This window comes from Xenia sp. Carnegie-2017, unplaced genomic scaffold, assembly GCF_021976095.1.
Source record: "Xenia sp. Carnegie-2017 unplaced genomic scaffold, XeniaSp_v1 HiC_scaffold_1, whole genome shotgun sequence".
Lineage (NCBI taxonomy): Eukaryota > Metazoa > Cnidaria > Anthozoa > Malacalcyonacea > Xeniidae > Xenia > Xenia sp. Carnegie-2017.
Genome location: NW_025813402.1, coordinates 8,888,079 through 8,915,873, shown reverse-complemented (window position 1 = coordinate 8,915,873; position 27,795 = coordinate 8,888,079). Strand labels below are relative to the sequence as shown.

Sequence of the window (27,795 nt, the reverse complement as noted above, 5' to 3'; positions counted from 1 at the left end):
GTTGTTGTTGGACAACTGTAGCTACAAAGAGTTACGGTGATATCGTCTTCTCGAGGCAATAACATTTTAGCCGTTTTTATGTCGTATAATTTTGATAAAATTCAAAATTTCATGGACAAGAGAGCCTAATAATATTGGAAAATATAGTTGACTTCAATGACTCTACCTACATTCGAAAACAGGAGCTGATTTGTCTCTACGCAATTTCAGCCAATGAGCATGTCTCCAGCTACAGTACTTTAAGAACGGAAAGATTGCTTTTGAAAAGCCATGTTGAAAAAGACCAAGAATATTGAACAAGTTGCAGAACTAGAAAACACTGCCGAGTTATACGACAGTGTATCGAGAAACTTGTATGTGTCCTTTATAGAGACAAAAATGTCGTATCGGTAGACAAACTGCGTTGTAACTGTAATCGCAATCATTCTAACTGAACTTCTAGTCAATATTGAAGACATGAAAGTCTCAGAAACATGTGCATGATCACAGCGCAAAATGAACGAAACCCAACTGAATACCCACGCGAATAACATAAAAGAGAGAACAAAAATCAACACAAACCATTGTCCGGACTTGAATTTGAATTCGATGTTTGGAACGTGAATGCTTAAAGCAGTGACGGTTTTTGAGAGTTGGACCTTTTCGACGATGCGTCCGACAGCTGTAACCTAATAAAACACGGAACAAAACACTTAAAATAATCCCAAACCATCAAACACTTGTGAATGAAAATATGTGACCGAATTCCGTGTATTACGTATATTTACATAAGCCAAACTTCTTTAGAATACAACTACCAACAGTCAATACTGGTTGTTGTGGTAAGAGTAAAAAGTAAAGAGAATTTCCTATCTAGCATTAGCATGCTTTACCAAGTGGTGACAACTACTAGTTCTCAATTTTATGTTCCTTGTTCAACCATGATATTAAACAATTGAACATTTTACAATTATTTTTCTATTTCCTTGATTACCGGAAGAAAAAAATAAACATGTTATTGCTATTAAATGCTCCATTATAATAATATTAAGCTGTGTTCAAAGTCTTACTGAGTCTCTAGGTTTATCCAAAGTTCTCTCCAAGTGTGTGGTGTCGATATTCTTGGACATCAATCTATTGACAATAACATCAGATATTAAGAGCTGCACACAAATGCTGGCAGTGGACACTAGTTATGCATATTGGGTTTTATTTCACAGGTTTAGAATAATGAGATCAATCCTTGTGCCTCAGGCACTAAGAGATCAATCCTTACGTTTCACTTTTGCAATTGAGCATTGAAGTATTTCTGAATGCATTTCAATAGGCTGACATGGACCATGCCCTCTCCTAACTTGATCTTTTCAATAGGTTAAAAAGCACAGGAACACAGCTTATATACGTAACATTGTTTGAGAATTAAAATACTAACTCAGACAAAGTCTTTGTTTGACAGAGAGCCCTAAAGATTTGTAGATTTTGTTAAGTTTTTTTTTGTGTCAACTGTGTTTACCAATTAGTAATGTCATAATGTTTCAAAAGAACCCGCCAACCAAACATTTAGGAATTACCAAGCATGCAGTTATAGAGTAAGTAATAAATTTTTAATTAGCGGCTAAAGTATAAAAATCTTTCGTATAAATGCGCCAGCGGGTTCATTTATGAATTGTTTATGATGATGGTAAATTTTTGTTTGGCAACATTTAAATTTTCCTTCCACACAATTAGCCAAGGCATATTTTAACATTTATACTAGGAGGCAATTTGGCCTCTAAGGCCCTCTTGTTGGCTACACACTCAAACAAATTGGCCCCTCACTTCTTGGGCCCTTTTGCCATTCTTTTTAATTAATATTTTAAATATTCTATAGTGGATAATATGTATATTGCTTGTGTGAAATAAATATGCTAAATTCATAACATGTCTGTTAGGTTGTTGTTAAATTGCTCTACAAATGCATATAATAGCATTTAAAAAATTGCAAATTTCATAGGGAAGGGTTTATCCAGACCATCTGCCACATGGCTCATGCTTCACAGGTTCCTTCTAGGTTAATAGCTTCCCAGTGGAAAATCCTTAATTTTTGTAATTCAGCAACTATGGGAATTTTGCACACAGGCAAAACAGTTTAATCTAACTACCATATAAAAATATTAACAGTAACACCACAAATTTCTAGTGCAACTCAATGCTGCACATTTAATTAGATTACTGGTAGAGGCAAGGGGGAGCAAGGGGGGATAATTGCCCCCCCAATATTTTTCATACTAAGGTCTTTGTATCATTGTTTTAAACATCTCACTTAAAAATGTCACACATATAAAACAGTGCGAAAAATATGTAAGTGACATTTTGGGTTGTTTTCCCCCCTCCCCCCAAAATAAAATTCTGTATGCACCACTAATTACTGGTTGCAGTTGGCCAACTCATCATTTATATTGGTCTGAAAATATAGTAGACTGGCTGCCATTATGATAATCACATGAGTCATAAGCATTGAACTAAAATACATGGAACGCTACCTGAAGCAAATAATTGACACCAAATCTTACATCAGACACGCCAGATTTTACCCCAGACATGCGTGTGTAGTGCTTCCAGATTCTCTCGCAGAGTAATAATTGATTGACTACACACCTGCTCTGGGGTAAAAACACGGCTTCAAAAAATTATTCGGGTTTTGTACCACAGGTAGCGTTCCATGTATTTTAGTTCAGTAGTTATAACACATGGAACAGACGTCTGCACCACAACCTAGCAAGTGCTATTTCCATTGTCAATGACATTCAATTCTTTATAATAGCAAGACATTCTTGTAAACAGTAGCAAAGTCAGCTCACACGTTTTAGTCCTGCTCTTTAAATTTCTGAGCATTATCATTGTTCATTTTATCACAAATATTTTATTTTCGCAGTGTGCAACGCCGCATACCATAAAAACATAAAAATTAGCATAGACAGGCAGCACTCTGGCTATACTAGTGCTAACAAATTGCTTCGTGCATTCATTGATACCTTAAAACAAACACTTACCTTTTGTGAGTCCACAAATGTTTGAAATGTAAACGGAAAGATTTTGCAGAAAAATCTCGTAAATTATTACACCAAACTTTCATTGCTTTTGCCAATCATTGATTTCCAAGACGTATTTTAAACTTTCTGAGCCAGCAAGCAACCGTGCGGAACGAGGAAGTAAGCACGTCATGTAAGGATATCATCTACATATTAGCTTATTTTGTCTTACAGTTTTCACTCTTGGCATTTGAAATTGTAAAGATTTAACTCCTAAAACATGTGTCTATCATGAAATGACAACTTCAATCACTGAAGCTATGAACGCAGATGATTTATTTTGGTGGCTGAAAGCCCGAAATGACCCACTTCAAAGAGTACACAAGTGCCCTGCCCGCTTATTAAGTCCTACGTCGTCATTTTTCTGTGTTCATTTTGTTTGAAAACAACAAGTTTCAAAAGGAATGAGAATCATCATGTCACAAAATTTGCATGACTAAAGCTTGTGCGTGTGTGTACTGGTTGTACGCTACGCTAACAAGTGGCTATGTCTTGTTATTTGTGACGATTTTACCAGCTAGCGCGTATGAAGCACCTTATGAAATAAAACTTTGATACAAAAGTCCAAAGCTTATACCCGCTGCTCTCTTTATTTTACTCGAAGTGATCAATTGAAGAGTTATTAACCGTTTTTAAATATGTAACTCTTAACATGTTCCTGCCTTTACCCCGAATAATCGGAGGTGATGCTCATGCATAATACATGCAATATACTTCGTTCGTGTTGGTATTTGATAACAAATTTCGCTCTTTCAGCAATGCCATTTGGTCAACACTCTGTAAAACATTTTATTAAGAATATGAGAATCATGAGTCATCGTACATTTAAGAAACCTTGCGGTATCAACTATCAAGGGCGAAATTATATCATTACCTGTAATTGAGGCCGCAAGCAGGTCTCTAATTGTTACTACGTCTCTCATTACACACGTCACACGTTGAGTGCCAAACAGCTGGTACAATTGTCAAATGTGGCAGACAGCAAGGCACCAGTAAATTGGTTTCGTGAGTCATTTTTAATTTACAGTGTGCCTGATATGGAAAAAAGCTTTGTAAGAAAGTTGTACTTGAAAATTGTGTTTATCTAATCCATGAGTCCGACTCAAAATCTCTAATTTAGATCCCCTGTTATGACACTTTGAATATGAACGGTGAAAGTCAGTTGGTATTCTAACAATAATTAACTTTTTTGTTATTCCATAATCTGTATTGTACTTAACGACATTCGGGAGAGCATATTTGGCACAAAATGTACCATAATGGCTTTAGAGCAATGAATGTGTAATTGCTATATTGCGACGATTTGTTTTGTTTTCAATTAAAAAGTACTTAACTAGAATTATGATTAATGGCATCTACGAAAAAATCACATAACAGTATGCATAAGTATAATTATGCGATGCTTTGACAATTGAAAGTGTTTCTCCTTCTAAATATATCGAGCAACAACCCAATGAGTAACAAATTAGCGTGTGAGTTTCTCTTCTTTTTATTGCATTAGAGTATGATGTACAAGAAACGTGTGGTACATTAGTCAAAGGGATCGGTTCTAAATTTCATTGCTTGCTTTACCTTGTGTGTCAATTACTTACACAAGTTATATAAAACTATCTTTCTTAACATAAACTTGTTTGTCCCTGTTAATTTGTTGTGAAATAAGTTAATATCGGTTGTAACATTAATTTTTAAAACAAACATATATTGTCGAAAATGGAGAAGTACAAACATGGCAGATGCATTTACAGTTATTCTCAAGTTTTTTATGTGCGCATATGACATGGTAATTTCTTTATTTTATGGGTAACTTTAATCTTTCTATTGTGCAAGATAAGTGGAACATACTGGATTCAAGGGTTAAAGAAGTACATGATGTAAATTTGAAGTTTTAAAAATTGAAGTTCCTAAGCACATGAGGCGTTTGCTTTTTACTTTAATATACCAGTTAAAACCTGAACTTTAGATATCTGCCTAGAGTATGTAGTACACAAACCAGCGAGTTAAACGAATTATGGGCGAAAACATATGACATAGTTGCTGTTTATCGATTCAAATTTAAAGCTACGCCATGTTCACGCTGTTTCTTGTGGTAATCCTGCTAACATGCACTGGAATGGGAACAACTATTTTGCTTGTGCCTCGACTGCCATGGTGCTTCGCAAAACGACCGGACGAAGCAGCTCGTACGCGTTTCCATTTTGCCCGTCGATTTTGGAACCAAATTTTTACTTGGACTTCGGAAAGGTTGAGTCCCGATGCTAAATGGGATCGTTCTTCGACCGATAGATACTTCTTTTCCTGAAACTCTCGTTCAAGCTGAAGCAATTGCTGACTAGTGAATGCCGTTCTTCTTCGCCGCTGCTTTAGACATCCTTCGATTGCTTCCTGGTCGTTAATGAAATCCCTTGCCGTTTGATAAAACACGTCATCCAGGTCATCTATCTTATCTACAAAAAGGAAAGCCGTTATAATTTGGACATTAGAATTGGAACAGTTGTCTGGATGATGTCATGAGATTGGGTGGGCGCTATGAACTTCAGAGAATGTCTTTCCGTACTGATTATTAGTCTTTTCCTGCAACGCCACCTAGGTAGTGTAGTACATTCCGACGTGTTTCAATTGTACAAATCATCGTGCCATCCTAAACATTGATTGCATGCGCCATGTTTATACAAGGAGGAAAACTCCTTACATTATTGTTCATATGATTTTAAGACATCGTCTGTACTCGTTAGAAAACGGCAATACATTACTAAAACTCAATACAAAATTGTTGAACAATGAACAGCGCTGTACAAATTATGCATCGTTAAGTCACAATAACGAATACACTAGCTGGGAACAGTAAAAAATATTTATTCATCATAACACGTCAATATATTTTAACCGCAAATATTTGGCGTGAAGACTGAAATTGTCACTAACAATTTTAAAAATGCTATCGCCTCAACATTGCTTTCTATGAAAAAAAAATGAAATCTGTTTGAAGTATTAGGGTAAAGGATTAAACGAAGCAGAGCATAGCATTCTTTGTATATAAATATCTCGAAAAATAAACCCACCATGCAGTCGAAGCAGTGGTCACTAACATACAAACTATACCTGAATAAGTACGATTCTCAAAATTCATCGTTGCTTTGCCGCAGCAGTTATCTTCATCACCGGCAATAGCTTTTTCATCTGGGCAACGCGTATGACTGCTAAAATTCATATTTTCTCTTCGAGCGTCAAATGCTCTTGAGATAATATCCGTGGTTTCACACAAAGATAGCGAGACTTGGCCTTGTCGAGGTACAAGTCTTGTACAAGTATTTTCTGTATTCTCGTGTATTTTTGAATTGCGCTCTTTGTCATCCCTTCTGAGATAGGGTCGAAACGATTGTGTAGTTTTATCAATTGTTTCTGTTAGTCCCAGTATCACTTCGATAGAATGTGGCAGTGGTTCACGTTGCGCGTTCATCATCAACGCAATAAATTGTTTATCTCCGTCAAGTCAGTTTGTTAATTAGCTCGTGTACTAGAATCGCACCCTTCCAGTGCTTCGATTGTGATATTTCTGTTACCTGTGATCCGATTATGAAGTTATTTTCACATGTAGCTGGACAAACTTCGAATCGACAAAGTGATTGGCTGTGAACGAGACAGATGACAGGTAAACATCACGGTATTATTAAAAACCTTTCTGCGCTAATGCGATTTTTCTCTGGCTCTGTGATTTTTATTGAATTGTGTCAATATTATCTTGATAGTAGGCCACGCCAAGCTAATCAACCAATATTAATTACACTTAATAAGTCCTAATTTCCCTTAATCGCCAATCAATGTCAAGTTTTTTGATATCGCATGTGTCAGGCTTCGCACACAAATAATTCTTTCATGAAATATGTGTGGGTAGCCATGAAAAAAAAACATGCCAAGTGAGAGCTTTCATACTACCACATGACAATCGAATAAGTATACCTACGAAGTATTCTTTGGGCAAATAACAGACAAAAGTTGTGTGGCTGTCTGATCGCATCCAAAGAGAACAGATATAAGACAAGTATGTGCAAAGATGTATCGCTTTATTCATAAAAGCAAAATTTACATTTTTGGATGTGATTGCCCCGCCACCTGGGTTTTGGCACGCACGAAATTAATCAACGCTGTGCACGCTGTTTTAGCACTTCATCATACTTTTGTAGTTCTACCGTAATCAACTCTTGAAATTCTAACTCGTTGAAATACATTTCATACAATTTCAAAACAAGCTTTTTACGTTCTAGTCTTTTAACATGTTAGAACACAAAAGAGACGCTATGAAACAGATATACTTTATACAACCTTACAAGCTGTTACATTTTTAAGTGTTCAAAAATTAGTTGGTAAACTGTTAATGCGATTATGAAAAAGCTCGCGCGCCTGATCCTATTATGAAATTAATTGAGCTGTTAAAATTGTAACCAGCACTATACACTCATAATTTGACTTGGCGAGTACTACACCACATGTTAACCCTGACCACCAGAAAACAAGCAATTCCTCTGAAAACGAAAGTTTCTCCCATGAATGAAAAGCAAATGGAATCATTGAAAATATCTGTACTTTCAGGGCATATGTGGCACCGCCTGATGCGCGCGCGACAAAGCGATAATTCATCAAAGGTGAATATTCGTTATGGACCCAGTGTGATAACTTGCGCACGCGTTACACATTTCAATCGTCTTGTACTCGGGCAGAAAAAAATATTTCACTTTCTGCTCAGCACGCATGAGCAATCTCGCAGAAGCGCTTGCCCTAAATCAATACGCACGCTGTGTGTTACACGCAATTAAGCTTTTGTACTTATATGCACGTCACCTTAAATTGGTGTGCGCTTGACACAGTTGTCGATATCTTGTACCGCGCTTCCGAATTCTTCCGCCAAGTGTTGCAACGACGTTCAGATTAGAAGCAAGTTGTTTGCACAAATCCCACTGTTAGCAATTGTGTTAATGAAATAAATAATTACACTGTCTGCTTGATTTCACGAGAATGCCAGCAGTAAATTAGTTTTTTTGTGATTGTCATATGACTTTTATTATTACTTCATCGAAGCAACTCGAGCATTTGATAAAATTTATTGAAATAAAATGAGATATTGTCACAGTCATTCTTTTAGTATTAACCTAAATTGAGTGGATAATAATTGTACGCAAAGTATATTTGAAGTGCATACTTGAACACTTGTGGTTGATTTTCATTATGATTAGCTAAGTGCGATCACACGCGAAGTTTAATGCAGGTAAATGGATTTACACTTGCTGTGTGTGTGTGTTTTTTTTGAATAGCAAAGAACAACTAAACCAGAGTCGTTGATTTGGTGACTTCATCTATCAACAACTTGCGTTCACGTGGTCTCCTGTCTCCGCTTTACGTTTAAATGTGCATCGTATCTTCTTGTATCCTATTGTGGCTAGTTAGAATTTTCCCAACAATTTGTAAAGTAGCTTCAGTTTTACGAAACTAAAATTATCTGCGCAGGCGAATTTTTTTTCACATATTTGAAATGCTTTGAAGACATGACGTTGAAGTCGCTAGATTCTGATTATGTTTAACCAAAGATAATAAACAATAAAAATCCGGATACTGCACAATTTAGATAAATGAGCTCAATATAAATTATGACTCTAGGTTTGATTTTGTACTGCATTAACATTTTTTTAGCAAAGTTGTTATTCGTTAGGGCATAACACGAAATTTCCTTTTTTTTTTGTCGCACATGACATATTAGTTCGCATATAATAGTTATCAACCTGCCATACGTGGCACTAACTTACTGCTTGTGCATTGTAGATACAGCGTGACACAAAACAAATTACAAGCTTCTTCTTCGATGCATTTACACTTCAAAATTCATAACTAACAGCAGTGTTATGTAGGCATAAAATTATGTTGTTGTATAGCTGCACTTACTTTACGTCATGAGCACAAAACAAGTGAATTAATTGCAAGAAAAAAAGGGAGAAAAGAAATGAATCCGTCAAATTGTCACTATCACACGACAATCAAAATAGCAATTACATGAATATTATAGATTACGTCATGAAATAATGCATTTGTTGAAAAGAGGATAAATACGGCCGGACTGGCGTCTTTAATAAGTGCAAAGAAAATCAAAAAGAATCCTTTGCCATCGTCTGATATTAATTCCAATCAAACTCGGTCATTTTTGCCATAACTACGAACTAAATATAACTCAATTTAATGGGGGATTTAAGTTAGCGCAAAGAATGTTTCTATGTAATTGAGGAAATTCTGATAGCTGCTTTTAAAACCTTTACTTATTACGCACGCGAATGGTGATATTGTATCTCGATTACAGAATAAACACAAGTGAATACCCAAAAAAAACAGATGGCAATAAAAGTATATTGAACTTACGCAGAATGGCACTATGTTCGATCGTTGTTCATTATAACCGATTGTACAAATTTGCGCATGCTCAATCATTTACTCGTTTCTGTTTGAAACTTATCTGCTAAGTTCATTTTATTAAAAGCAAGCAAAAGAAACGAGATGTGCCAATACACTCAACAAAAACTTATTGCAGCTAAATGATTTCATTTGATTTTGTTGACGTGAAGAAGGTTGGAAACGTTAAAATTTTAACGGATATCCTTAAAATGTTTGTGAATATGTAATATGGATAAAAAAGACCTTCAGCTTATTTAATTTGACTAAAAGTGTTTATGAATGAAAATAACGAAAAGTAATATACTTAATTGCTTCACAAAAATAGCAAATATTATCCAAATCAATTTGGCAGGTTATCACCTAATATGGCTTTCATGCTTTTATCAAATTGGACACTGCAGGTCATCAACAAGCAATATACTTAGAATATTCGGGAAAAATGTTTTTGTGTCAAATTTTATTTTAGAAAACGTCGGAATAATACAAAAACCCGTAAGGTATCGGCGAAAAATAAAGTAAACGAGATCAGAACTTTTAATTACAGGTTCAATAAAAGTGTTTGGGTTGAGCCACAGTTCCATCACCACTTTAAGAAGATAGTATGTCAGTTGCAATATATTTTATATAATTGCTTTTAAACTATTTCTTCATCTTCATCAACATGGTCGGGGAATTTTATTTCCATCTTATTTTGGGCATTAGCTGTGTCTAGTAGCCAACGCAACAACATTTTTGACTTTTTGACATTTTTTACATCATACATAGCTACATAAAAGGCTCGTCTTAGCAGCTGATTGATTTCACTAAATGTTTCTATCTATGGCAACGAATGAAAAAACGATACATCGTTTGTATTAATTAAACATTGATATGCATGCGAAAAAAATAGAAAAGTCTTTGCCTTATTGTTTCATTAGGGCTGTTAAAATCTTCTTTTCACAAACGGTTTTGTATTTCATAGATAAACTGTGTGTATAGTTCATAACAATGTTGAAAACCAGAGAACACGATCGTTTAGTGGAAATGCGAGTAAATGATATTATTACATGGAAGTTAGCCCACGTTTCAAAAATGATTGGATTGATCACAATGGCACAAAATGGGATAAAAGCATTTGAAACGGGAACATATTGGGGTAAACTAACATATGTAATTGATAGATTACCTCATAAGATAATCATAAATCAAATTGGATTTAATTGTACATGATGCATGGTTACCTTCTTTACCCTGTAGTCTTGTTACGTCTTCCAACTCTTGTAACTCCACAAGCGGTTTTTCTTTTTTTTCTGGTAGTGACTGCGGTGGTTATAGCGAGAGGCCTTAAAGTGACGATTCCTTCATCAAAAATATATATAACAGTAAATCAGTTCTAGGTAGCACACCCTCTTTATACAAACCGTCATGTTGTTATTTTCTTATTAAGGGTTACCATGGTTTTTACTATATTGCTTTAAGTACACGGGTGTATTGATTGCTGGCCGTCATGCAGTACAATATATTTCTCAAATTATAAGTTATAGACTACTAATTTCATCCATGCAATTTCCTACGTATACTGTCTTTTTTTGTGATGCATTTCAGAGCAAAAATTCTGACAAACTGTGCTAGTGAACGACAAAAAACGTTTTTCCATGTTTGTTTGTCCGAGCAAATCAAGGATGTAGTGGGAGTGTAGCTGCACAACTTGAAGATGACAAAATGTTGATCCCAGTCTTTAGCTCCAAAGACTATCCTGTATGTGTTGATGTACAGATAAAAAGGTATTGACTAAGATTCGGGCTTCTGGTAATATCTTATGAATGAGGCGCAAGCATATTCACACGACTTTACGATGTAAAGGCTCGAGGGAATTGATCAGCGGTTTGTGCCAGCGCTCGGATGTCTCGATCTATATAGACATGAACAAAACCATTTCGGCTGGAATTAAGTTCTATATATATCTAAAAACAAGGTGATACTGTTGGAAGGGAATAAAGAAGGAATTAATCCAGTTGAGTCTTAAAGAAGTGCAATATTTGAATTAAATAGGACAGGTAAATAGTGTATTTATCATCTTGTTCCTAAATGGTTATCCTGAGAAAAATTCAAAACTGCCCATTCTTTAAGGGGAATTTTTCCAGTTTTCTGAGAACACAATCATGAAAAAAAAGGTTTGCAAAAGACATTTTGAGGCAGAAAATGCTTAAAATAGGACTTGATATGACACCAGAATATCACATATCAAAGGGGGATACTCTGGAAACGTTCCTTCAACGGCAAAAAATTGGCCAGCCAATGTAACTGCTTCAATTTTCTCTGCTCACTCCAATAAGAGAAAACTTTTAACATCTTAATTGAATTCAGTCCTTACGAATATGTGACACATGTACAATCTGACCCTAATGCCACCATGAAGACATTTTGACCATAAAAGTCTCTTTCTATCACCAAACGTAAGCAATTTCAAATTAATTTGGAATTACAAAGTAATTCCAAACGGACTCTCAACTCATCTTCTTCTAGCGTTGCCGTTTGGCAACACTAAAGAAACCGTCCAAAACTCTTTATTAACTTAGGAAATAAAGGGTCAACGTCGAGAATTTGAGATACCCTGTAGGCAAAAAACTTATCTTCTTTAAGATTGAACTGATGTATATGCTGTAGACTAAGATATGTAAATGAGAAATAGACACTTTTACTTCAACGATACTCAAGAATAAGGAAACCATCAACAAACACATCACTAAGAGAACAGAAATATACATGCTTCGCGGGCAAACCTAGCTTGTATGACAAGTTAAATGCAATCAACGATGAAAGCCAAGCAACGATTTTTTTCTCGTAAAGATTATATACGTTGTGAACAAGACCAATGTACTGCTGTTTTAGAAGTGGCGGAAATTTTACATTTGCATACAAAAAAATTTGGGGAAATCTACTGCCCAACAAAGATAACCCGAACATCACACCTCCCTTGCCATCTAATTGACAAGTTAATAGTTGTCTACAACATCTAAATCCTAAAAAGCAGCACTTGTTGTTGTTTATCTATTTTTTGCATTTTTCTGTAATTCTTGAAATTCATGATCATACGATTGCGATTGTGGAAATTTTTGTTTTACTTATGAATGGTATACTTACATATTTACCTACAATTATTGAAGAGGCTTGGTTGCACACGTTATTTGCACCTTTGTTGGCTTTCACTAATTTTTAACCAATCATATTACAGTATTTACAGTGCAACTACTACTTTTCTATAGTGCAAGTACCCTTTTTTGCCGTGTAATTTCACTTTTTGCAGTACAATTACATATAACTGCACTGCAATCAACCAATCACATTCGAGAAAATGTAGTTACATAGAAAGCATGCAACACCCACAACTTTGAGCAATCGATACATCAATATATAATTCAATCATTCCAATGGATATTCCTGTTATCGTCCATCATCTACTTGTAGGGGAGAGTCAGAAACAGAAAGGAAGCAGAGAGTGATGAGAATTGACTGTTGAAAGTAACTTTTTTGTGTATGTTACATGAAGTATAGCATGGATTAATATCAGTATGGCGTCCGAATTGACTTTGCTTACAGATGAAGAATTACGAACGAAATTACGCCTTTTCAATCTGTGTGACGGCCCAATAACCAAAACAACACGTAAGCTGTTTGAATTTAAGCTTGCTAAAGCTATGGGATGCGATAAAATATTTCAGGAAACAATGCAAACTCAAGCTGCCATTGAACAACCGTCAAAGAGCGAAGTAACATCAACCTACACTGTTCCACAAAATAACACCATTGCGTCACACGATCAATATGAAAGTACAAATGAAACGTGTAAAGTAAACTTCCAGAATAAAGTTCTTCCAACATTTTATGGAGTTTGTTTGCCTCCTGATTCCGGTGGTAGTGAGAATCAAACTGTCGGCATAAATTCCAAAATTGCAACGGTTTTTACTGATCGGAATGAGGCACTTTCTTGCTTGAAAAAGAACAGCGAGGCGAGATTTCGTGCATTCAGTACAAAAGAAGAAGCTGAGGCTTTTGCATCTGGACAATTGACCACTCCTATACGACAACTATCTCACGAACTCTCCCCTAGCCCTGTTGAGCCTGTTTCTAAATATAAGGGTCCCAAGCAAAGGGAATTGACAATTTACCGCAAGCTTATTGAAAAAGGTGATGTAGAGAATGTTTCCAAGACAATATATTGTAATCCTAGGTATTTGATCAGCTCAAGTGACACACCGGTTATCATTCAAGAGGGATGTCATTACAATAGCTTGCATGTTGCTGCAAAGGCGGGGCAGAGAGACGTTTGTGAACTTATTGTTGACAGCCTTAATGATGTTAATTTTTGGAGGATGTTGAATACATCAGATTCAAATGATTTAGTGTTTGACTCACTAAATGCCAGGAGAAAAGCGTTTGTCTTGGATTTGTATCTTAACACACCGGACAAAGCAGTAAGTATGATGCTTGCTGGGTACATCAAGGCAGTAACCAGAAAGTTTCAAGAGGGATGCACATTTGAATAAAGGGTTTCGTATAACTCAACTATGTTTCTGGAATGTAACATAAAATCAATGTCTTCAAATGCCACAAATAGCCTTTCCTGTGATTTCATTTTATAGCTTTTAATGGTAAATTTAAAATAAAGTAATAAAACTGTTATGGAAAAAACTGACCCTTTTTACCATAGGGGAATCCACACGCACCTGCTGCTCTCCATCTGGTTGTGGACCTGTAATTAAAAGACCTCTCTGTTTGCTATGACATTTTTTTCTCATTGTCCAATAGGGTTGTGAAACACCATTACATTTTGCTAGCAAATTTGGTAAAGTAGATACAGTAAAGTTCTTGTTATCTTGCCCTGGTGTTGATAAGAGTTTAGTAAATAAAGATGGCAAAACAGCCCAACAGGTATATGACTACATAAACTATTCTGATACCGGAATCGTGTGTCACATGACACATATGTCAAGAAACTATTTAAAATCCACCCGTACGGGAGTTATGTAATTCCTTCCCTTATATTTTAGATTATTTGTACCAGAGTATCGAATTGTTCAAATGAGTTGTGCTCAAAAATTCACGATATGTTTGATAACCCAGGTTGTTAATTGTTGTTTAAATCTTATAATATTGTCACATGCAGTCATAATCAATAATCTACTTTAAATGATGGGATTCATTGAGAATCTAGTTGAACTGTCGATGGTTTTTCTACCTTCTCTAAAGTAATGCAGAGTACAGAGATAATAAGTATATAAGTAATAAGATAATAAGCCTTTCTTCGTTTGAAATACATCTTTGATATTGACATTGTTTTAATTAATTTTTTGACGTACACAGAAAACGTATTCGTGCCAATTTTACGCAGTGAAGACAATTGCTCCACTCCAAAAGTCGGAACTCCGTGGTCACCATGTTTCCATGGTGATCTTGAGGAAGTAGCTCGTCAAGATACTTTTGGTGAAATGAAGTATAAAGTAAGCGCCTTCGCAGGGCCGATGTCTCCTCAAGAGGTAACCTAAAACTTCTTTAGTCAATTGTGGTCAAATAGTATTCTAGCACTTTGAAAAATTTACTAATGATTTTTACTGCCAAGCTTGCATGCTGTGAAATCTTCAAATGTAGGAGAATCATATGATAGATTAAACATTGCCTGTTCGGTGCAAGGCATGAGGAAAAGCGTGGGTCGTTTGAAAACATAAACTATGCTTGTTTTGAGCATGGTACTAATGTCACTCTGTTTCAAATGTTACATGGAATTGAGTGAAGTTGTCTTTTGCCTTGTGAAGTTGTCTTTTGGTTTGTGAAGTTGTCTTTTACTTGTAGTCACGTTTTCATGTGTAAAATTATTCAGGCTAAGGAGTTTTGCGGTTCGTTCCGCTTACCGAAAACAACCCCGGATAAAATGAAAAAGTTTCGAAATATCAGACGAAGTGATAGTGAGAAAGGCCTGGAACGAGTTGCGAGGTACTGTAGTCAGGTCGTGACGTAAGCCCAAGCAAAGGCAAGAAACATTTGTTTTAACTGAACAGAACGATGCCTCGCAACTTAACGATGCGTTGGACTTATTATTTTCCAGAAAACTAGCAAAATCTCAAAATGTTCCTTGGAGCGAGTACTGGACGTTTTTGGATAGTTTTGCGGACCTTTCAACGAGCGAAGGGCTGTTGAAGCTGGAACAGTATCTCAAAACGAACTCTGGCAATGACGTCGATTTTAGAACACCAGTCTCGGGGTCCCATGCACGCATGGGCTCGCTGCGTTCAATTTTGAGTGGAGACGACGTGTTTGATCGGTCAGCGGAGTACAGCCCTCCCTTTACGAATGGCGATGCGCAACACGATACGAATTCCACTCCGTATTTGCAAAAGAGAAGCGTGCACATCAAGAATTTCCGCAATCGTTTGAATTTAATTGACCCGGAAGATGAATTAAAAGCTTCAAGTGGTGAACAAGCAAAGGAATCAAGCAGTCAGGCTAAAAGAGATGCTTCGATTTCGTCTCATGAAATACTTTTAGAAGAAAAGAGTTCTGTGCCGAAAGAAATGAATAGTTGCTGTTCGTTGGAAGCACTGAGTAACAGCACTGCATCTCCGGATAACTCCGTTTGTCGTTTGAATTTCTCGAATGAGAGCATGTACTCTTTAGATGACGTAACATCGGAAATAAAAATGCTGGATTTGAGTGAAAGTTCTGTTTCAGTATGGGACAGTCGTGGGAGTACAATCGTTGATGATGGAAAATCACAAGATATTTCTGAGGATTTTGAGGTGGATAACAGTAAAATGATGGATGGGCACCATAGATGTTTGTTCATTGAAGGGTTCGTATTTTTGTCATTCTATGCTGCATAAAGTTGTTGGTATTCATGCAAATAAGAAAATAAAAATATTTTAGTCTATCAATTCTGAACCACGTCCTCAAACCATGACGTATCAACCTGCTTATTACCTTCTTGACAACTCTTTCGTATTGGTCAAATGCATTTTTTCTATATACCCAACTTCTAGGCTTCAACCCACTAAAGAAGACTTGGACGTCTTTCGTGTCATCAAAGACATAAAAATAGATCCCTGTTTGTATCCTTACACTTATCGTTGGTGCAAAGTTGTTCGTTCATACGCAAAGACAACACGCGAAGCGTAAGTTTTCATTGAGAATAACCATATTTAACGTTACAGTGCTAAGGTTATGGCAAAGTGTCTGATTTGATTCTAAAGTAAATGGTTCTGAGAAGGACTGTTTTTGTTGTTGTTGACTGACGTTTCGACAGCCTTAGCGGTAGTCATTTGACTCTGAAGATGACTACCGCTAAGGTTGTCGAAACGTCAGTCAACAACAAGAAAAACAGTCCTTCTCAGGACTATACCAACTTGGGCGATCTACATCTACAAACGTGATTTGATTCTGTCAATCCTAGGTTGAAAATCTTGGATAAGATCTTACTGCACCTTCCATGATCTTACCACACAAAGATCTTAAAAATATCATGCAAGAACTTGCCAAATCATGCATGATCTTGCTAGACTGCACGCATCATCTTAATATGATCTTACTAGATCTTTTCATGATCTTTACAATATCTTACCATGATCTTACCAAGATCTTACTATGATCATGCAAAAACAACGCATGATCTTGCAAGCCTATACGTGTGGTTTTATCATTATTGTACCAGATCTTTTCATGATTTTTCCAAGGTCTTTCCACTATCTTTTCATGATCTTTACAACATCTTACTTTGATCTTACGAAGATCTTGGTATGATCATGCAAAAACAACGCATGATCTTGCAAGCTTATACGTGTGGTCTTATCATTATTGTACAAGATCTTTTCATGATTTTTCCAAGGTCTTTCCACGATCTTTTCATGATTTTACAAGATCTTTTCATGAGCTTTACAAGATCTTACCGTGATTTTCACGATTTTCGTATTTTCACGCCAAAATCTTGGAAGATCATGCGAAGATATTAAAAAGATTCAGGCAAGATATCTTGGCTGTATCTTTGCAAGTTCAAGCTGAAATCATGGCATCGATTCTCCAAGATCTTGCCTAGAAAAGTTCTTGTCAAGATGCTCAACCTGGGATGCCATTCAATACTGATTTCTAAAACGTCATTTCAATAAACAGAACAATTTAAGTCGTGGATTGGGGTAAGATTTTGTGCCGTCGTACGAAATTGGAATGTAGTGGTGTTGTGTTGGGTTGAGCATGTTTGTTTTCTCATGATGGGGGAACAATCCAATACTAATGACATATTTTTAACAGTTGGCCAAGTCCTGCTTCACCAAGATACCAACGAACGCGAAAATATCCAAAAACCTGGAGCTGCTGATGATTAATGTATATTGTTTCAATTGATGTGTAATTATAGTGCTATTTTAAACAGACGTGATCAATGCTTTCGATTCGTAGTTGCAACGTCATATTTATGTGGGTGTTCGAACATTTTTGCTGCCTGCATCGTTTTTGTTTCGTTTCGTTTCGTTTCGTTTTGTTTTGTTTTGTTTTGCTCGTTTTGAAAAAAAACTGAATTTATATGACTAAGCTAATAAGCGTTAAATGGACACATATTATCATACGGCATTTTACTGCGAAATGTTACGTATATATTGCTACATAATATACGTAATATTTTGCGTAGTACTTAAATTCCATACCTACAATTTTTACACCATTGTGATATCAAATTATATGCATTCATACGAATCACCAACTATTTTTGCTGTTTTTTTTAGTTTCGATGAAATGTTTTTCTTATATATTTGAGAGAGAGACTTCACAATAGACTTAAAGCAATCTCTTCCAATATGATCAGTACTGAATAAGTTGTTCAAAATTGGGATATGCCCTTTGAATTGGCTAAGAACTTATGTAGATCATGACATATACATTGACTTATTTTTCAATTCTGTCCATTAATATGTTCGAAGGATTTTCCCTAGGGTCCGTTGATCAAAAATATGTACACCCACATTCTTTTTCCCGTTTTCAATCATCGTGTTCTTTTTCGACTGTGGAGTCTATGGTTCCTGTACAAGTTGATTTCGATTGCGTTCAACAAACTAGGACGTAAGTTATCATCTAACCATTTTGTTCTTAATGGCGTGATTTTTCTAATATTGTAGTTTTATGTACATACATAGAAAAGTATCCAAAGTTAAGTGTACGTAGGAACTAGGGATTGCCAGGTTGATGCAGTGATCTAGTTGCTGGGTTGATTTAATGGGACACTTGAAACAGAAAAAGAAGTTTAAAGTGGTAGCACATGTGGACGTTCCAAGTTCCAAGTCTTCATTCTTAAAAATTATAATGGTTGTTGTTGCCTTTATCCATCCTGATTTGGGAATTGGTGGAGCTGAAAGACTGGTTGTCGACGCTTCCCTTGCGTTGAAAAGTCGTGGACATACTGTACACATCTTCACTGCCCATCACGACGCTTCGCATTGTTTCCAAGAAACTAAAGATGGTACCATTTCTGTGACCTGTGTGGGAGACTGGCTGCCTCGTCATCTTTTTGGCTATTTCTACGCATTATTTGCCTATGTGAGAATGATTTATGTTGCCTTGTATTTGGTCATGTTTTCGAACTATGTTGCAGACGTCATATTTTGTGATCAAATCTCGGCTTGCATTCCATTTCTTAAACTTTCCAAGGCAAAAATTCTGTTCTACTGCCATTTTCCTGATCAATTGTTAACCAAGAGAGAAAGCTTTGCGAAGAAAGTATACCGTGCTCCCTTGGACTGGCTAGAGGAGAAATCTACAGGTTAGGAAGCAGTGTATGTAGTTATTCTGTTTTTCTTTATCCTGTCCAATGTGTCCATCCTTGCTGATGGCTTTAAGTATCTGTGAATTGGTATGACTATTTTTTAGCCATCGTACTGAATTTATAACTTGAAAGTCACCTTGATGCAAAACTTTTTAAGCTGGAATTTTTGCCAAGCAAAGTTTTGTCGGTGCATAGTTTGCTTCACTGAAAAACTATGTTTCATGTCAGTAAAAAGATTTTCGTTTCCTGATAAGTTACACTCAGTTCAGGAATTTGCATACTTAGTGGTTAAAAGGTTTCCTACATATTCCACATGTGAATACTAGTTTGCATTCTTTTCACGAATATGCAATACACCATTAAATTTATACCGTGTACTGTGTGTCTTTAAGTGTTTTATGGATAGGAATGGAGTGCCAATTATGAAATATCTCATGTATTGTTTTATTGTTAACAATATTGCAATGCTCAAATATAACCTGTAATTGGAAGAATCCTCTTTAAACTATGTGGACATGAATTGTTGTTTAAGCAGTTAATAACTGTCTAACATGGTGTTCAATGAAACTTTGTTTTACTTCTTCATGCAGGCTTGTCGGATTGCGTTCTGGTAAATAGTAACTTCACAGCTGAGACATTTTTTAAGACCTTTCCTACCCTCAAATGCACAAATCCAAGAGTCCTTTATCCATCGCTTAATTTTAGTGCTTATGATAAAGAAATCGGAGATAATGAAAAGATACAAGGTGTACCATTTGCAGCCAATATTGTATTTTTATCAATAAATCGGTTTGAACGTAAGAAAAACCTTCAGCTGGCATTAAAAGCTTTGGCCAACCTAAAAGACATAGTCTCCCAAACAGAGTGGAAGTCCATACACTTAGTCATAGCAGGTATAAAATTTATTTTATTTGGCTTCAGTTTTGTTACAATATTAATGTTTGTAATACAGGCATATAGTTTTATCCATGTATAAGCGAGCATATATAAATGTTGGTTATATATGTTGTATGTGGTTATCTGCTATCATGCAATGCTGGATCATGGGGAGGTCTTTATTGGCAGTTGCTAGTTACCCAGGGGTTTTAAGGGTCCTGTGCCAAGCAAAGTCATTTTTTTCTATGGAAAGAATGCCTTCGTGTCACTGGAGTAATACAAAAATTCCAACATTGAAGATTGCCATTTGGTTCTGTATACTATACCAATGGGATAAAATTTTATGTTATGATTAAAATTTTATTTTATGTTCATAAAATAAGTAGTTAGAAACATTGCAACTTGTTATTGTAAGAAAATCATTGTGAAAAGTATCTTTGTATATCAAACCAATTTGCTGAAACATTCTTTCCACCCTAGTTATCTTAGATATAAATTTGCCGACCAATGTTTACCGAGGTGTTAAAAACAAAGACTGAAGGGAAGGCGGAGCGATAATTTTATAGATAGATAGACATTGTACGAAAAATGATGTTTTATTTTAATAGAAAGGGTTTTGTACTTGTCTGCACATGCTCATGCTCACTGTTGGTGGGCTATGTTTTCTATGGTTGATAAATGCGTTTTCTAGCCTTTGCAATGCATTTTTCTACAAATTTTTTTCAACAAAAACTTGGTTTACGACGCAGTCGGTGTATTTTAGTACTATCTTAGCTAAAGTTATAAAACTGTGTTGCAAATTTCAAATTCAAATATCTGGTAGGATTGGTTGCGAAATTTGGACAAAAGCAACTGTAAAGAAGGGCAACAAAGAAATTAATTAGACCTATTAAACGTAAATTTAACTAACAAAATAAGCTATCGTGTCACGAATCGCTGTCGAAAGCTATTTGAACATACTTTACACATTTTTTCCAAGATACTAATGCGTTTTCTACTTATTGGCAACGCAATTTTTACAGATTCATACAAACATTTTGCGACCAATGGGTGTATTTTATTAATACGTATCATAACTTTTACGAGTACGCATGCTGCTAATTTCAAATAAACGCGTCCCGTGGGATTAGTTGTGAAATGTAAACAAACAAAAAGACCTAAAAAGAAGAGCAACAAAGAAGTTCATTATAGCATTAAAATTGACAGGAATTTCTTTTACTAATTATTGTGACACGAATCACTTTCGAATGCTATATGAACATATTTTACATATTTGGTCGAAGTTCGGAAGACACGGAGAAAATCAGGGGCCGGTTGCACGAAGCCTTGATAGCGTTTTACATTGTGTGATAAAACATTAAAACTTGTAAAAAATGTGTTTATATTTTCTTTTCTGACAATAGAATTTTGTAATGTTAGAAGCAATAATTTCTTTAAATGATTGCTCAGTTCAAGTGTTATATATTTTTTGCCCTTTTACGGTTTTACCTGTAACTGTTTTTTTAGAGAGTTTTTTTTGCTATCCTGTAGATAGCGCTATTTGGCCCTCGTGCTATCGGCCCCACTGTTAGTTTCGTTTACGCCAAACAGTCTGGTTTTCACCTGCCTTCAGCTTAAATTTAACCAGTGCTAAAACCCCTCCACGCAGTCACCTCACAAAAGGAAAAAATTAAGAAATGTTGACCGTTCAAACTGCATTTTGACCTCAGTAATATTATGGTATGATTTTTACCTCATGCAGGTGGTTATGACGAACGTGTCACGGAGAACAAGGAACACTACCAAGAATTGGTGAATTTTGCCGAAAAGAATGATCTTGCTGACCACGTGACTTTTATCAAATCATTTAGCGATAGAGAGAAACTAGTTTTGTTAGAACGGTCTTCGTGTTTGCTATACACGCCGACCAACGAGCATTTCGGGATCGTTCCAATTGAGGCAATGTACATGCGTCGTCCAGTGATTGCTGTGAACACGGGTGGACCCCTCGAGACCGTTGTTGATCGCGTCACTGGTTTCTTGTGTGAACCAAACGACGAGGCCTTTGCTAATGCTATGCTCGAAGTGGTCAGGGAAATGGAAATCGTCACGAGGTTTGGGGAAAAAGGCCGCGAGCGCGTCATTCGTCATTTCTCATTCAACACTTTTAGCGAAAATCTCGACAAAATAGTATGTCGTTTGCATTTCTTTGTACGCAATGAGTGTCCTGTGGATTGATGTGTTTATCGATAAGATTATTCTTAGAATTTTTTAAAAATTGGTTTCAGACGCTTGTATACGTTCAAAGAAGCTCAGACTTTGTGTTCAATTATTTTGCTTTTCAGGTAACGAAGCTTTATACGAAAAACGATCCTGCTAGCTTCCTCTCCGTCACTACGTTTTTCTTCATTGTGTTATTTATCGCAATAATTTTAATTTCTGTTTTTATTTATGTCTTTTAGACAAGACAGAAATATTTTTTCATAATAATGCTTAGAAACCGTCGTCAGTACTCTTAAATAAATAAAGATTATAGGATGAGGTTTCTCTTTCTTGTGGAATTATTAGAACGAGGATGTAGAATTGCTTGGTTGCCATAATCAGAACTACTTTCAATAAGTCAGGGTGTGGTAGCTATTTTTCCAATAACGTCGTCAGTTTCACATAGACAATTCTTCCTTCTTTGGGAATATAATTGACAGTTACCTTAACTTTATGTGAAACTGCTTTCTCGCATGTCGAGCGATTTGGTTTATTTCCTCTTGATACAGTTAACACATTTTTCTTTTCTAATTGAAGTTCCTTTTAAGTTTTAATAGTGCAACTGGCCTAATCTTCGGAGAAACGAGACAAAAAAATGCTAAATTCTTCCTAACATTGGGTGAATTCTGTGCTCCCGGAAATGAAGAGAAGTGATGATGAATTATGATGAATCCCCGATATTGACCGTGATTAATTTGACAAATTGAAGGAAATAGACAGGTATAGCGAGTAACAGGCCAAACTCACGTTAAATTCTTTTTTCTTTCAATTCCATGATTCATCAGTTAACGGTTTTATCAGTCAGAATGTCCCGTCAGCCCACGCGTAATCATGACCACAGGATGTATTTTAATTTCTTTTTTGAAATTTTTGATGTCGTCATCAGTAATTCGATTCATTAGCGTAATATTTCAAAAATATTTGCGAAGAATAGCTCGTTTTTGCTGACTTACACCTTAATTATACTTATATATAAAGTTCAATCGAATAGTATAAACTATTGTGAACATGGATCACACTGTAAGCAGTCAAACCGAGCCTTCCCAATCAGAAGAAGTGTCGAAATTTGCCGGAGTGGTATTTCATAATATTCAAGATGCGTACATACCAGGGAAAGACATTCGTTGTTGTTTTTCAATTAAGCAATGCGTTTCAACAACACCTAACGACTGGATAGGGCTCTATAAAGTGGGCTGGAAATCGTCGAATGAATTTCTTACTTACGAATACCTACCAGAACTATCTACGACAAGCTCTCTAACCGCGTCTTTGGCTTTACAAAGTTTTGTCTGTTTTCAAGGAAGCAAGCTGCCACCTTCTGATGATTGCGAATTCTATCAATTTTGCTATGTCACAAGCAGTGGGGAAATTCGTGGCGCTAGCTGCCCATTTCAGATAAGTTATAGCAAGCCTGGACAACTGGAAATATCATGCGAGGAAGACGACGAAAGCCTGTTGATTGTAAAGAACCGTACAACAGTTCTGGAAGATGCCCTCGTGAAGGCGCACGACGAAAATATCAATTTGAAGTCATTGAATGAGAAACTGGATGCGGACATCTTGAAGTTTCAAGATATGATTTTAAAGTTGGAGGCAAAAAAGGAAGAGTTTGGCACCGAAAACCAAAAACTGAGCAAGTTGTTGGATAAAGCATTATCCGAGAAAACGAATCTCCACGAAATGTACAACGAATGCCAGGAAAAGTTGAAGAAATGCGAATCCGCACTGGCATTGGCGAAAGACGAGAAAACAGAGATGCAGTTCATGTTTAATGAGCTGAAGGCGCACAACTCCAAAGCAACATCTGACCAGCAATTGTTTGAAGATGAGAAGGCACAACTGTTGCAATTGATAAACCATAGAGATGCTACTATCAAAAACTTCCTACAAACCATTGAAGAGAACTGTACCAAGTTTGATGCATTAGAAAAGGAAAATCAAGAACTCCTGAGGAAAATAGAGTGTTTAAGCACAGAAAATGCAAATCTTGCAGATGATAAAACCAAGTCAGAAGAATCTTTGAAGAAATCGGTGGAAGCAAACGAGGAGTTGCAGAAATCACAACTCAAAATGTGTGAAGAGCTTCGCTCTTTGCAAGAAAAAAATTCAATGACTGATAAAGAATTGCTCATGGTACGTAAGCAAGCAGAGGAGGAAGCTTCTTCATACACTACTCGATTATCTGCTCTGGAACTGAAGCATGCGGATGAATGTGATAGTCTTCAAAATCAGTTGCAGAAGATGTCTAGTGAGCTGAAGGAAAGCAAGCAGGCAATAACAGATAGCTATGAGAAGAATTTTGAAGACCAATCTTTATGGAACCATGAAAAGAAAATTCTTAAAGAACAAATAAAGGAATTTGAAGATAGCTTGAGTGTGTTGCAAGAGCAACTGGCCCATGAGCGAGCTTTCAATAACTCACTTAGCTTTGCTTCTGATCAGCAATTGTCGGAACTGCAATTGCAATTGAATGCACAATTGGAGAAGAGTGTGGCCAATAACAAAAAAATTGAAGAGCTTAATCAAGAAGTAAGATGCTTAAAGGAAATTATACAGCAAAATGAAGCTGAGATTGCAAAATGCAAATTGACTTATCTGAGCAGACACAGCAACTTGAAAACAATCACAAGCTGATTGATGAAAAGTTACAAACAAGCTCAGTAGTCAGTGAAACCGAAACCAGTGTTGGCCTTGAGGGATCTCATTTTGCATTGAAAACAGCTCACGGCCAACTGAAGAAACAATACCTGCAAGCAAAGAAGGAAATTGAGAGTCTTTGGAGGCAAAAGGCAGATTTAAAAAGGCAGTTGGCATTTTTGCAATCTGAGCTGCCCGATTCGGATATGAGATTTGAAATGGCTAACCTTAAGAAACAAGTTGAAGATCTTCGTGTTCGACTGAATATGGGAGCTGAAGCCTACACAGCTAAGGTGAAGGAATGCCAAAAGTATCAAAAGCAATTAAGAAAAGGGCAAAAGACTTCGCTTCTTTTGTCAAGCAGTGCTCAAAATCAACCAACCCATGTTGAAAACACTGAAATAAAAAATCACAAGCAGCTACACGAACTTGAAAAGACAACCTATATCAAATCCTTAGAGATTGCAGAAAAGGAATCAAAAGAGCAACTGCTTGTGGTACGTACATAATTTTGAATTTAATCTGTTTTGTTTCTTCTGCGTTGTAAAAGCATATTCAAGTCTAGCTACATTTTGAAGGATTGAAAACTTTGTTTCCTCAATTCTCATTCTAATGTTTTGTCTATAGATGCAGGAAAAATATGCTGCTCTGCAACAGGAAGCGCTAAATCTGAAGAAGGATGCGAAGGAAAACATGGAAAAACGTTTGATTGAAGATAAAGAGTTACAATCTCATATAGACCACCTTCGCCGACAGTTGGAAGCTAAATCGGAAGCATTGAAAGACGCCAAAAGGAAATATGAAGAGGATATGAGAAATGCTGTTGAATGTCAGAGGTATTTTCAACTTAGACTACGTTTACACCACTCCGGATCGGTTTGAAAACGGCACTAAAAAAGTAACAGAACCGGGTTCCGTTTATATTGCACCGTAGCGGCATTGTTTAAAAATGTCACTTTTCCGAAGTGATACGACCACACTTTCTAAACGTGGTCAAACGAAAACGGAGCGCTACGCAGCGTTGTGTAAACACCTAACCGTCACTATTTCGCTACACTTTAGATACCAGTTCTCTTTATTTCGTCCCGTGTGGAAGCGCATAATTGAAAATGGTGAACATTTTATGTTTTGGAAAGCTTTTAATGACTGATTCCGTTGTAATTATTACAAATCAATGTTTTTATTTCCTACGTATGGCAAGAGATATAAACATCTGGCAGTATACAAATAAGAAATGGCGCCATCTTTCACAAACAACTAGAGAATTTTAACAGCGAGGGACATCATGTGTAACCAACCCCAAAACTGCAGCGGAATTTAAACGGATCAGTGTAAACGCAGTCAAATTCTGCCGTTACTTTTCGCTCCGGCGTAGTGTAAACGTAGTCTTAATGTAAATAGTACACTATCCATAAGTACGTATATGTAAAGAAGAGATGCAATGTTATTTTCAATATTACGAAATTAGTTTTGTACGAACGACTGCGTTTGATTTTTCAGTTACGTACTTTTGTGGATTTTTAAATTGTTAGCTACAGCTGCATACGACACTGAGCAAATGATATTTTCTTTAGTGAGGAGAACACAAAGATTCAGAATGCCCTCAAAGAGTTAAAGGAACAAAATGAAGGGTTGTTGATTGAAAAACGAAATCTAGAAGCGAAGTTAGAAAAACAAAACGAGTATGTGCGACAATTGAGAGAGTTGGACGAAGGAGTTCATTCCTGTTCAAACCACGGACGAGGTATTGCCTTTTATGTTTTATCATGTGGGGTGCAGATGTGGTAGTGCGCGGAATCGTGAAAATGAATTGAAGATGGTCCATAAATATATCGACAACGGCTTTGTGATGATTGGCTTTCACTATGTCCAATTATACCGACTTGACAGTTCTCACAAACAGTGTCTCTGAATTAATGTTTTAATGCATACTCAATGTTTTTTTTTGGGGTGGGGAGGATGACACCAGGCTCCTAGGCTCTTCACTCCGATTTTAAATGGTCGATAGTTTTTAGCTGCATATTTTAACAACAGTAGTATATTCAGTTTTGTTACTGTTGGTTCTTGCCTTAAGATTTATATCAAATTATAATACACGATAATCTTCTTCTTAGACAAGGTATACGAGCCAAATTTGGATGACGAAGTTAGTCGAGGCTCACCTTCGTCTGCTGCAGATTCTACCTGCGACTCCATTAGCAGTGGCAACCAATGTCCAGTTTGCGCAATCTTCTTTCCCCCAAACTGTGCTGAGAGCGACTTCGTAAATCATGTGAATAGTCATTTCAAAGACTAAAGATCGTTGTGAGTTGGGTATTCAATTTTCGGCCATTACAATGGCAACGTTGATGATTTCAAGTTTAATTAAACGTTAACGCATGGGTTATAACAGTTACGTAATCACATATTGAATAGGAGGTAATCGTGGTCTGAATTAAAACCACAATCCTAGAAATTCGTAGAGCCACGTATGTACAGTTAAAGAAGCGTGATTTTGCAGAAGGTCGATAGAAGCCGTTCATAGTCTTTTGTGACCTGACTTCGTATCGAGAGACACTTCAACAAGTGATGCATTAAGGAGTCTTTTCAGTCATATCATAGAGAGCGGAAGACTAGAGAACCAGGCTTTAATTTGTTTAATAATGCACCTATATATTGTATTTTTTGTAGAGTGATTTCATATCCAACTTACAAATGACAGTGTAATTATAAGTATTAAAATCATAAACCAAGTACATTTGTCGTGCAAACAGACGTTTTTATTGTCGATTATTATTGCGC

The 27,795-nt window shown here is 36.3% G+C and overlaps 5 protein-coding genes across 6 annotated transcripts in view; 3 read left to right on the top strand and 2 right to left on the bottom strand.

The window, feature by feature from the left end:
- The window catches only part of LOC124441523 (oxidoreductase NAD-binding domain-containing protein 1-like), a 29,535-nt gene extending 26,377 nt beyond the window's left edge, over positions 1 to 3,158 (bottom strand). Inside the window, exons 1-3 of the mRNA XM_046992005.1 lie at positions 3,012 to 3,158; positions 1,050 to 1,113; positions 562 to 668 (exon numbers count right to left, since the gene is read on the bottom strand). Coding sequence (XP_046847961.1) covers positions 562 to 668; positions 1,050 to 1,113; positions 3,012 to 3,094 — 254 coding nt within the window. The 5' untranslated portion in view covers positions 3,095 to 3,158. The remainder of the gene's footprint in view (positions 1 to 561; positions 669 to 1,049; positions 1,114 to 3,011) is intronic.
- Positions 3,159 to 4,523: 1,365 nt separating this feature from the next.
- LOC124442543 (homeobox protein HMX3-B-like) lies at positions 4,524 to 11,034 on the bottom strand. Of its 2 annotated transcripts, none has more exons than XM_046993047.1 (3): positions 10,703 to 11,034; positions 6,150 to 6,677; positions 4,524 to 5,494 (listed from the first exon to the last, which is right to left on the bottom strand). In XM_046993047.1, exons 2-3 carry the CDS (start codon positions 6,508 to 6,510, stop codon positions 5,109 to 5,111), a joined length of 747 nt encoding a protein of 248 aa, XP_046849003.1. In that variant the 5' UTR covers positions 6,511 to 6,677; positions 10,703 to 11,034; the 3' UTR covers positions 4,524 to 5,108. The 2 variants fall into 2 exon arrangements, with proteins under 2 accessions (XP_046849003.1, XP_046849010.1); XM_046993054.1 differs by having other exon boundaries at positions 10,712 to 11,034.
- Positions 11,035 to 12,982: 1,948 nt separating this feature from the next.
- Positions 12,983 to 18,207, top strand: LOC124445126 (ankyrin repeat and LEM domain-containing protein 2-like). The gene is made up of 8 exons (XM_046995836.1): positions 12,983 to 13,936; positions 14,271 to 14,393; positions 14,513 to 14,585; positions 14,826 to 14,998; positions 15,340 to 15,452; positions 15,565 to 16,308; positions 16,496 to 16,627; positions 17,757 to 18,207. The coding sequence occupies exons 1-8, from the start codon at positions 13,034 to 13,036 to the stop codon at positions 17,821 to 17,823; spliced, it is 2,328 nt and encodes a 775-aa protein (XP_046851792.1). The 5' UTR covers positions 12,983 to 13,033; the 3' UTR covers positions 17,824 to 18,207.
- Positions 18,208 to 18,613: 406 nt separating this feature from the next.
- On the top strand, positions 18,614 to 22,660 carry LOC124445137 (alpha-1,3/1,6-mannosyltransferase ALG2-like). The gene is made up of 4 exons (XM_046995847.1): positions 18,614 to 19,257; positions 19,851 to 20,153; positions 21,878 to 22,305; positions 22,461 to 22,660. The coding sequence occupies exons 1-4, from the start codon at positions 18,714 to 18,716 to the stop codon at positions 22,575 to 22,577; spliced, it is 1,392 nt and encodes a 463-aa protein (XP_046851803.1). The 5' UTR covers positions 18,614 to 18,713; the 3' UTR covers positions 22,578 to 22,660.
- A 622-nt stretch (positions 22,661 to 23,282) lies between these two features.
- On the top strand, positions 23,283 to 27,768 carry LOC124445159 (tax1-binding protein 1-like). Its single transcript, XM_046995868.1, is given in 5 exon segments — positions 23,283 to 24,969; positions 24,972 to 25,511; positions 25,642 to 25,850; positions 26,589 to 26,758; positions 27,129 to 27,768. Coding segments are annotated over 5 exon segments (2,685 nt in total). The 5' UTR covers positions 23,283 to 23,385; the 3' UTR covers positions 27,311 to 27,768.
- The last annotated feature ends 27 nt before the right edge of the window (positions 27,769 to 27,795 follow it).